This window comes from Poromitra crassiceps (assembly GCF_964638095.1).
Source record: "Poromitra crassiceps genome assembly, chromosome: 15".
In the NCBI taxonomy this organism is placed as follows: Eukaryota; Metazoa; Chordata; class Actinopteri; order Beryciformes; family Melamphaidae; genus Poromitra; species Poromitra crassiceps.
In genome coordinates, this window is record NC_139634.1 from 42,759,394 (window position 1) to 42,771,638 (window position 12,245).

The 12,245-nt window shown below is 43.9% G+C and overlaps 1 protein-coding gene across 1 annotated transcript in view; it reads right to left on the reverse strand.

Annotated features, from left to right (window-relative positions):
• Positions 1 to 12,245, reverse strand: part of LOC310790237 (storkhead-box protein 2-like) — a gene marked incomplete at both ends in the record, with an annotated part of 139,872 nt that extends 127,627 nt beyond the window's left edge. Inside the window, one exon of the mRNA XM_083651908.1 lies at positions 11,903 to 12,245. Coding sequence (XP_083508034.1) covers positions 11,903 to 12,245 — 343 coding nt within the window. The remainder of the gene's footprint in view (positions 1 to 11,902) is intronic.

A 12,245-nucleotide genomic window follows, 5' to 3' on the forward strand; every position in this document is an offset into this window, starting at 1 on the left:
TTACTGTGTGGTCCTCCCCTTAAAACACACTGACCTAGTCAGGGATCATTTACTGTGTGTGGTCCTCTCCTTAAAACACACTGACCTAGTCAGGGATCATTTACTGTGTGGTCCTCTCCTTAAAACACACTGACCTAGTCAGGGATCATTTACTGTGTGGTCCTCTCCTTAAAACACACTGACCTAGTCTGGGATCATTTACTGTGTGGTCCTCTCCTTAAAACACACTGACCTAGTCTGGGATCATTTACTGTGTGGTCCTCTCCTTAAAACACACTGACCTAGTCAGGGATCATTTACTGTGTGGTCCTCTCCTTAAAACACACTGACCTAGTCAGGGATCATTTACTGTGTGGTCCTCTCCTTAAAACACACTGACCTAGTCTGGGATCATTTACTGTGTGGTCCTCTCCTTAACACATTCAGTGCCAAGGACGTCTGTGGACGTCCTAAAAAAAAGTAACGAGGAGTGCCAAGGACGTCTGTGGACGTCCTAAAATCATAATTCATATTATTCCATAATTCTGCTGTTTAAGGTCGTACCTAGCCAGTGAGCATGAATCCCTTCAAGGGATCACACGGCGCCACCTTAAACATCGTCACAGGAGCTGCTCCACCCACCTCAGATCCTTTACTTTGTACAGGAGACAGCGGAGAAAGTGGAAACCGATGCATGCTTTCTGCCAGAGCCGTATATATTGCTCTGTCTACAGCGGACAGTGGGCTCGGCTGCATCCGCGCTCACAACTGAGCTCTTATGCTTCTATCTATCTCCACACGATTTCCTAGAAAGCCAGCATCCGAAGCCGAACGGCCAAGCCTTTTCGTTCAGTCGCGTTTGCCAGCGCGCATCATTTCCTTCTTGATGGGCGCTGGGATCTGTCCTGGGCAAAAACGAGAAAACAAACTCTGTGCGTGTGGGAGGAGCCCGCAGCTCAGAGGTGGAGAGGGGAGAGGGGGGAGGGGGGGGGGGGGGGGGGGGGGAGAGGGGTGTGTGGCACACAGGCTTCACAGAAACCACACCACACGCCACCACATCAGAAAACACCAGCCAGAGTCAGTGAATGTGCTCGAAATTAGAGTGCAAAAGGTATTCATAAAAGGGCCTATATCTTGGAAAGTAAAAAAAAACGACAGAAAACCCTTGAAAGTGCACTTTTTTGAGAGGCTGTAATTTCATAATGGAACTGTCTAGAAACAAAATTTCTTCTTTGGAAGAAGCAGGAGTGTTCAATGTTTCATTAAAGTCCAGCCCCGTTAATATAGCCATAATAGAAAAAATTCTATAGCTGTTTTCAACTGAATGGAAGTGAATCTGGCACAGGCTCCAGACAATTTTACTGAAGCGCTGTGGCACTGAATGTGTTAAAACACACTGACCTAGTCTGGGATCATTTACTGTGTGGTCCTCCACTTAAAACACACTGACCTAGTCAGGGATCATTTACTGTGTGGTCCTCCACTTAAAACACACTGACCTAGTCTGGGATCATTAACTGTGTGGTCCTCTCCTTAAAACACACTGACCTAGTCAGGGATCATTTACTGTGTGGTCCTCCACTTAAAACACACTGACCTAGTCTGGGATCATTTACTGTGTGGTCCTCCACTTAAAACACACTGACCTAGTCTGGGATCATTTACTGTGTGGTCCTCTCCTTAAAACACACTGACCTAGTCAGGGATCATTTACTGTGTGGTCCTCTCCTTAAAACACACTGACCTAGTCAGGGATCATTTACTGTGTGGTCCTCCACTTAAAACACACTGACCTAGTCTGGGATCATTTACTGTGTGGTCCTCCACTTAAAACACACTGACCTAGTCTGGGATCATTTACTGTGTGGTCCTCTCCTTAAAACACACTGACCTAGTCTGGGATCATTTACTGTGTGGTCCTCTCCTTAAAACACACTGACCTAGTCAGGGATCATTTACTGTGTGGTCCTCCACTTAAAACACACTGACCTAGTCTGGGATCATTTACTGTGTGGTCCTCTCCTTAAAACACACTGACCTAGTCTGGGATCATTTACTGTGTGGTCCTCTCCTTAAAACACACTGACCTAGTCAGGGATCATTTACTGTGTGGTCCTCTCCTTAAAACACACTGACCTAGTCTGGGATAATTTACTGTGTGGTCCTCTCCTTAAAACACACTGACCTAGTCTGGGAACATTTACTGTGTGGTCCTCTCCTTAAAACACACTGACCTAGTCTGGGATCATTTACTGTGTGGTCCTCCACTTAAAACACACTGACCAAGTCAGGGATCATTTACTGTGTGTGGTCCTCTCCTTAAAACACACTGACCTAGTCTGGGATCATTTACTGTGTGGTCCTCTCCTTAAAACACACTGACCTAGTCAGGGATCATTTACTGTGTGGTCCTCCACTTAAAACACACTGACCAAGCCTGGGATCATTTACTGTGTGGTCCTCCACTTAAAACACACTGACCAAGCCTGTGATCATTTACTGTGTGGTCCTCTCCTTAAAACACACTGACCTAGTCTGGGATCATTTACTGTGTGGTCCTCTCCTTAAAACACACTGACCTAGTCTGGGATAATTTACTGTGTGGTCCTCTCCTTAAAACACACTGACCTAGTCTGGGATCATTTACTGTGTGGTCCTCTCCTTAAAACACACTGACCAAGTCTGGGATCATTTACTGTGTGGTCCTCCACTTAAAACACACTGACCTAGTCTGGGATCATTTACTGTGTGGTCCTCCACTTAAAACACACTGACCTAGTCTGGGATCATTTACTGTGTGGTCCTCTCCTTAAAACACACTGACCTAGTCAGGGATCATTTACTGTGTGGTCCTCCACTTAAAACACACTGACCTAGTCAGGGATCATTTACTGTGTGGTCCTCTCCTTAAAACACACTGACCTAGTCAGGGATCATTTACTGTGTGGTCCTCCACTTAACACCTTAAGTGCCATAGCCGAAATAATTCGTCTTACATAATCCAACGCTTAAGTGCCAGAGCCGAAATAACTCGTCTTACATGTTTTTTTGACGGTGGGACATCAATCAACCCCTTTTACATCTTCGAGATAACTATAGGAGCAAGAGCATGTGTGTAATCTATTTTACCGACCACTAAGTGGCGACAGATACAGAGAGAAGCCACAGCCACGGGACCCGTACACCAAAAGCAGCCGCCTCCCGCGGAAATGGCTTGGCGATTTTACAGTCAGAAGCCGGAGACACACACACAGAACGGACAGAGATCCCCTCCCCCCCAGAGCCGCGGAGCAACGCGCGAACACACACACACACACACACACACACACACACACACACACACACACACACACACACACACACACACACACACACACACACCGCGGGAGCAAGCCATTCAAGGAAATGGCTTGGCGATTTTACAGTAATCCATTTCAGACTCGTCCCCGCACGCAGGCAAGCAGGCAGGCAGGCACGCAGACAGACAGGCAGGCAGCACAACGCGCTTCTGACACGCCCGCTGTTAGAGCCAGGAGGAAGGAGGAGAAGACACACGGAGGGAGGAGTTTGAATGAGAGGGGTGTTTCCTGTTGTTATGGAGGAAATTACTGTTCAAAACTATTGTTTAGAATGTCTGACGGTCTTACTGATGCCAAAAATGAATGGTTAAAGTGACTGTTTCACAAAAAGCCATTTATCTCTGAATAAATTTCCAGACGCTGAAACCATGCTGTACTCAACGGCTAATATCTACATAACTACTAACTCTGCAAACTAACTCTTTTAGACAGAGAAAGCACACATTCTATTAGTTATTTTTAGATGATTGGTGTTCATGAATTCTTAACAGAAAAGAATCCTCGGCTGTTCTAAAATGAGCCAGAATCGTCAAAAACACCCCTGGCACAACTTACCTACAGGAATGAAAACATGGCTGGCATTCAATGTGTTAAAACACACTGACCTAGTCAGGGTCATTTACTGTGTGGTCCTCTCCTTAAAACACACTGACCTAGTCAGGGATCATTTACTGTGTGGTCCTCTCCTTAAAACACACTGACCTAGTCAGGGATCATTTACTGTGTGTGGTCCTCTCCTTAAAACACACTGACCAAGTCTGGGATCATTTACTGTGTGGTCCTCCACTTAAAACACACTGACCAAGTCTGGGATCGGATTATCCGTGATCCATGCCAGGCCAGCCGTACTAGCTACCGCTGCTAACGTTATTTTCAATCTGCCTCCTGGCGGTGAGAACGTCAGTCCCATCATCCTCGTCGCCAATGTTATGTCTGAAGAACTGGCGGACCACAACGTGCTGTTTAACGTTTTATTAAAGTGTAACTAACCCCCAAAACACTTTTTTTCAGCTTTTAACCAATATATATGACTTTGGGGGTGATGTGTGAAGAATTCTGGTCAGAATTTCCACATTTGACACCAAACTGTTGCCATTTTACCATTTGTATCATTTTTCAGCAGCATAACTGGCATAAGCGCCCTCTAAAGGTCGAACACTGCTTTTTTTTTTTCTCTCAAATGAATGGGAGATTAGGGGCACACTGACGTCACAGTGCCCCCAAAGACTATGGGATTGCAAGATAATTACTCCCCTACCCCCCCTGTACCCTTTTGGCTCCTCAGAACTCCAAGCCTATTACTATTGAAGTTTGCTCTTAAAATACTGAACCAAACGTCGTCAAAGTTGGCACATGTCTTAATTATAGTTAGTTTCCCGCTGAATGTGTCACTACTTTATTAATATCTTACCTGGATAAGCTCAAATGATGATGTTTATATTATCAGTCCGAGTTGGAAGCACTGTCTCAAGCCCAGGCAGGTGGGAGCGGGCAGGAGAGAGTCGTACTGTAACCTCATGGACGAGCCTCAAGCTCCGGGGGCGCGCGGCCGCAGCTGGGCTCTCTGAGCACAGAGAGCACAGTCTGACATTTCCGCGGCTATCAGTCCGACTTGGAAGCACTTTCTCTCGGCCAGTCTGCTCTCTCATGCACCCGCGGGGGCGCGCGGCAGCAGCTGGGCTCTCTGAGCACAGAGAGCACAGTCTGACATTTCCGCGGCTATCAGTCCGACTTGGAAGCACTTTCTCTCGGAAAGGTCTGCTCTCTCATGCACCCGCGGGGGCGCGCGGCAGCAGCACACAGCAGCAGTGAGAGGCGGGGGCTTTCAACAGTCTGACATTTCAGCAAACAAATCTCGTCGCAGTTTAGCGGACATGTAAAATATAACGCTATACTACGACGTGACAATGTGACAAAGCTTCTCTAAACATATCGGCTAATATAATATCATCACTGTGTACAAGCAACGCCAACTTCTGGAAATCAAGTCAGCAGAGCAGAGCGACTGGCTCTGTCTGTGTGTGTGTGCTGCTCGGGGGATTCGCATGGGAACAGTGTGAGGAGGAGAAGAGCTCTGCGCTGCCTCCTGCGCCCTGAGAGGAAAAATCAGAGGTGTTGTAACTTTCAACAAGAATCACGAAAAGCCCCAAAACGCAAATTAAAAACGGATTTCATTGCGCGGTTTATCTCTAGTTAGACGAGGGAATTACGTGGAGAAATCTCGCATTGTGTTACCCCAGAGCGAGAGGTTTGTCCTCACTGTGTGCTGTGTGCTGCGAGCAGCGAGGCTCTTAACGTAAGTTTAGACAAGCCACGCACACACACATGGGACAAAATGGGACAAAAATAATTAAATTTCTAGTTCGCCACTGAATGGCCAAATTGATATAACTATCAACCATTTCAGGATTTTCTGTTTCCATACAGGCCACCAGCGTTGGCTAGTTGTTGATATTTATAAAGATATTGCCCCTCTCAAATAAATTATTTTTGAGGCAGTAGGCAAACTGTAATGGCGTCGATTTCCGAAAAAAAATCTTGACTTAACACAGCCAAAGAGTCTAGTATAGACAAGAGTATATGTCATTTCTTGGTTTTTTCCATAGGTATTTTCAAATCACTGTTCTGATACATATCTAGGGGGTTAGTCCCCCTTTAACAACAGCTGTGAGTCGTACAGGCTAAAGTCTCATGCTGCTACGTCTCTAGCAGGCTCAACTCAGATGACAACAGTCAAACGTTCAGGCTAACACCCCCACTTACGGCACTGTCGTAACACTCTTAAAGGGCCAGTCCCACTGACGTTGCACATACACAACAATCTGCTGCCTGTAAGTAAGCTACAGATGATAACTTTATCGGGTTAAAAAAAAGAACATCCGGTTAAGCGGTTGCACGCTGCCAAGAAGGTCCTGTACAAGTTTAGAAAACGTAACCGTTGACATCCCTAGTATCTATTGAAAAACACCTGTCATTGTTCCCCCCATTAATTTAGGCTACTTCTTGTAGCATTGACTTTAAGCTAATTTTACTTGGGACTGCATCGATCAGGGAGTTCCCCAAGCCCCGGCAGCCGGCTATTTCTCCGCCTACTGGCCTCTGGCCAACCGGTTACTTTATACACTGTAAAAATAAAAATAAAATAAAAATAAAAATGTACAGTGCACCTGAACGCAACATACAAGATACCCGCTGAATAAGTGTCCAAATGTTCATGTCATTCTGGCCAATACCCAATACTCTTCTGTTATAACATTTCAGTCTGGAATATGGAATATCTTTCAATAATCTTTATGACTAAAAGGCTAAAAGTAATCTCATGTGTAAGAAATGACTGTTCTACAATTAAGTAAAACTGTAAATAATTAACTTGTTGGTTTTGGATTTATTTAGCTTCAAGTGTGCATTTTTGTTCTTGTGTGATCCTCAACACAGGCTTTGAGAATCCCGGGCCACTTACTGATACTTATGCTTAAATTAACCCACTCATATTCATATTCTGGTTTATTTCAAGAAAAACATTTCGGCTAGTGGAAATTCTAATTGGCTGGTAACTTCTAGCAGCCATATTGGCAGGTGGTCAAAAAAGTTAATTTCAAGCCCTGCAGGGAGAGCAAGTGGTGACATAGGAGCGAGTGAGAAAAGGATAAAATATTGGTGTTTAAGACTGAATAATGACATCACAACTGTTCATTTAAAATGAGTTATTCCTCCAAACCTGACTTCAATTGCCCAACATTTTTCCACGCCGGCGTCGTTTGGCCCCCAACCCTCAGCAAAATCTGGCCCTCTGGTAGCGAGGACATTTTTTTGTGGTCATCTCTATCATCAAAGTTCCTGGGTTACGGCATGACAATATTTGTTCGGCCCCCAGCAACAATCTGGGTTTCTCATGTGGTCCAAGCAAGGTCTACCCACCATAATCTCTCCAAATAATGTGGGAAACATAGTTATTAGTATTTTCTTTGTTCTTAAAAAGATACATTGCCTGTTTGTGTTTTGCAATATGGATATTGTTTTATTTATAATTCAATTGAGCATTGGGCCTTTATATGAATGTTTATTTGTATTATTTTAATTGTCACACTCATGGATACATATTTGAGGTTTGTTCATTAATTGGGAAAAGGACCACTGGAACAAACGCCGCGAACATGAGCCGGCTACTTTTTCAATCTGACTGGCTGCTCAAAAGTTTGGGGAACTCTCTGATCGATAGAGAACAATATTAATATGAATATTAATAATAATAATAATAATAATCTGTGGTGGATGAGTTGAGTTTGCTACCTCCCCTCCCCTTCCCTGATATGTGAAGCGCTTTGAGTATCTAGAAAGGTGCTATAGGAGGAATCAGCGTGACATCACCACCACCCGGAAATGCGGAACCCCAGCAGTTAACTAGTATGAGTTGTGCCAAACAAACTTTAATATCTCAAACGCTATACATCACATTGCAATGCTTATATCATGACATTCTGAGTGAGAGCAGAAGTAGCTCAAGGGTCTGATGTATAATATATGTATGTAGTGTTAAAGTTGTGTGAACTGTCGCAGTTTTTTAAATGAAGTGAATTTAGTAAAAAGTACAGCCTGCTAGAGTGAGACACTCAGCTGGCTCCATAGGGTCCCATTATAAAGTTGCCCTAAGGGCTGAGCGATAAAACGATAGCAATATATGTCGGCGATAGAGACGTCATCAATACAATAAAAACAAAATTGATAGAAAGTTTGATAGCTTAACTCACGGTTGCATGAAAAAACCAAGAGTGCTTCTCCTCTTCTCATAAACAGTAGGGCTGGGTATTGGCAAGGACCTCACGATACGATACGTATCACAATACATGGGTCACGATACGATTGTATCTCGATACATTGCGATACAATACATATTGCAATATTGTACATAATTTACTGAACATTTTAAAATAGAGCTCAAATACAACACGCTGTGTAGTACCACCCAGGTAGTGTAATAATATGTACATCTTACTGGACAAATTTAGTCAAAACTACTGAGTGTTGACTGACTTACTGAATGCGCTGAGATAAAAAAAAGTATTCCTATTGTGTCACTGAACACACGGATGTGCAAAGAAATCGATATGGCGATATATCACGATATTTTTCTGAAATATCGATACAGTATTGCGGAAAAAAGTATTGCGATATATATTGCCATATCGATTTTATTGCACAGCCCTAATAAACAGCCTATCATCTCCCTTGTTAATGGAGCGTGCTACAAGTGACACGGAAACAGCCAATCATTCAACAGACAAACCCCGAGCATCCCTTTGAGCAGGTTGAAACAGCAGGTTTGGTCTCACCCGGCACCACACATGTGAAACAACAACACAGAAGAAAGAGAAGGAGTGCGGAGCGAGAAGACGTGGAGAAAAGTGTCAATAAAAGGGATGCTGACAGCAGAACACAGTTGTCTGTAAGCATTACAAAGAATTCAATGTGAGTGAGTTTCAATTCATGTTAACGTAAATTGACCACGTGTTAACATGTGTACCATATTAATAACTTTACCGTTACAAGCCCGCAGTCTTTGTGTGACTGGGACATTAACGTTAATGTTACACACCAATTTCACAAATGCGGACGTCTGCAATGTTACTTTGCGGAATGCGGGCAGCTCATTCACGGAATCACCCAACGTTAACGTTAAACAACCCTGAAATACAGGGTACCAAATATTGTTTTTTTGTTTGAGAAGGCTGGCAACACTAGCTATGTCATCAAAATAAAACATCACCATGTCTGTAAATCACTGCTTGCACTCAGAGCGTGTGTATGTGACAGTGTGTGACAGTGGTAACATTGCGATTGTTACCTGTGTGCCTTGAAAATAAGGTGGTTCAAAATAAAGTGGTTAAATGCAAACTTTTTCTTCTCGTGTTTTTTGTTGAATTAATAACTAGAATGACCGCACCGCGGATTTATGCCTCTGCCATTAGTTGATTCTCAGGAAATTCTTTAGGAAATTCCGTCAAGGCGCTCCTGAGCTGTTGCGTTACAGAGCTGGGAAATTGGGTGTGTGAGGTCACAGTGACCTTGAACTTTGACCTTTAACCATCAACATCTAATCAGTTCATCCTTAAGTCCAAGTCAATGTTTGAGGCAAATGTGATGAAACGCTGCCTGTCAAGGCATTCCTGAGATATCACGTTAACAAGCTTGAAAATGGCGTTCGAGAGGTCACAGTGACCTTGACCTTTGACCTTTGACCACCAAAATCTAATCAGTTCATGCTTCGGTCCAAGTCGATGTTTGAGGCAAATTTGATGAAATTCCGTCAAGGCATTCCTCTGATATCGCGTTAACAAGCTTGAAAATGGCGTTCGAGAGGTCACAGTGACCTTGGCCTTTGACCTTTGACCACCAAAATCGAATTAGTTCATGCTCGAGTCCAAGGCAATGTTTGAGGCAAATTTGATTAAATTCCGTCAAGGCATTCCTGAGATATTGCGTTAACAAGCTTGAAAATGGCGTTCGAGAGGTCACAGTGACCTTGACCTTTGACCACCAACATCTAATCAGATCATCCTTGAGTTCTAAGTCGATGTTTGAGGCAAATTTGATGAATTTGCGTCAAGGCGTTCCTCAGATATCACGTTAACGAACATCGGACGGACGTACAATCCGGATCCATAATGCTTCCGGCCTGGCTATCGCCGGTGGAGGCATAAAAACAGGTGATATGAAATATTTTATATCGATATACTTTTTAGCTATATCGCCCTGCCCTAAGTTGCCCCCAGTTAGAGCTGCAACTATCGATTCTTTTAGTAATCGAGTATTCTACCGAATAATCCATCGATTAATCGAGTAATCGGATAAGAACCCTTTTTTGTGTTTTCAAAGGCTTATCGTAAATATACACCAAAAAATAAGATAAATCTCTTCAAATAAACAACTACATTAGTTTCTTTCTTAGAAAAAACAACATTTTGATTTTTAAATTGCATAGAACTGGCAGTGGCACCATTCATCTTTTCAACCTGACGTTTGAGTTCTTCCAGTGTACAGCAACCGTTAAATAATATGAATGAATGGCTTACTAGCTAGTTTACATCCTTCATTTACCTTACAGCTGCATGACACACACACTCTTTCTCTCTCACACATACTCACTCTCTCTTTCTCTCTCACACACCAACAGGCTAGTGTGATCACACACACACACACACACAAAACGCTGTTAAATTAGCCGCTAACGTTAATGTTAGGTTGAGCTTTGTATTTCTCACAGAAAACGGTCCAAACTTCTCAGAGAGAGCGGTCGGTATTCACTAAAGCCTTCATATCTCAGGCTCTGTAGTACATAGAAACATAAAAATAAAAAGCATTTGAGAGCTTAACCCTTTGGCTTTTCGTATTATATTTGCTCTAATGTTCATTAAAAAAAATCTTAAAAATCTTTAACCCCAAAAAATAAAAAGATTCTAATGCATTTTAAGACATGTTAATAAAGATTACGGCAAATGTAACCCTTCCAAATAAAAAGCCACTGGTTTAAGCTGTCAAATGCTTTTTATTTCATGTTGATAGCTACTATACAGGCTGAGGAAATACGTTCTGAACCCTTGACAATTACTGCAGCAACGTTATAGCGTTAGCGTTAACGTTAACGATCTCTGTTTTGCAGTCGTTGTGAAGACAGTGAAAAGCCCCGTTATCTAACAACCACAACGGCAGTGAAACAACTTATCCAGCTAACGCTAGCTAATTAAATAACGTTACCTGATGTTGTAGAAGTTGATGCCTCTCTCAACGTTACAGCTGAGGAGGTGCTGCTAACGTTAGGTGCCTGCTTCATTCACCCTCAGCCTATCTAATACGTTACAGTCTTCAGCATTTAGCTACTGTAAATATATCTTGTGTTTGACCATGCTTCCTCAAGTTTGAGGTGTTTCCCTGGCCAGCTTTGCAATTCACATCACAAATGTTGCAACCAGTGTTGTCTGAGTCTATCTTGGGAAAGTGTAGCCACATTTTCGGCTGCTCCCGTTTGTTGACGTTTCAGGTAGAGTGACGGAATGACGTAACGCGCTCTCACGTGTTGCCTTAAGGTTCCGTCGGAATTTCTATTTTACCCACTCTCTTCTATTACTCAGATGCGTGTCGAGGCGAATCATTTTGGCCTCGATCAATTTAATTATTCGAGTTATTCGAGGTACTCGAGGAATCGTGACAGCTCTACCCCCAGTAAGCCATTTGTTTACCAACACTGATTCCCTCACTATAAATTCAATCAATAATAATAATAATAACCAATAATAATAATCAAATCCACCCATATGGTGCAGAGGGGAAAAGTGTTTGCTTGTTACTTTACTCAGCCCAACTTAGATAATGTTGGGATTCAGGGGGCCCCATGCTTGCCTTTGCCACCCCCCACATCACTAAGTCCGCCCCTGATGTATTAGTGTGAATGTCGTGGTGCTGAATGGAGCTGGCAGTGCCGCATACCTTCAATGAAACACACTCGAATAACAGCTGGTCTAAACCCAAACCTAGTCAGACAGACAGCGGCGGTGGGTGCGGAGGCTTACCCAGATATTTGATGGTGAAGCCCCGGGGCGGGTTGAGGGACCTCCGCATCCATCCCTCCCTCAGCACCTCCAGGTGGTCCTCCTTGCCTTGTATCAGCAGCACATGCTCGTCTATCCATCCCAGGAAAAAGGTGTCGGACACGGCCTCGGTGACCCGCTGGTTCCACACGTGTTGCTGGGTGTTCTCCGCTTTGAAGTCGGCGAAGATCTCGTAGCCGGTGTGGTGCCTGGGGAGCTCGTCGCTCTCCGACACCCCGGCGGCCCCCCCTGCCTCCCCGCCGGCCCCGACCCTGGACAGCACTATGGCCAGGGAGTGGGGGGCTATCTGCAGGAAAGACTCCAT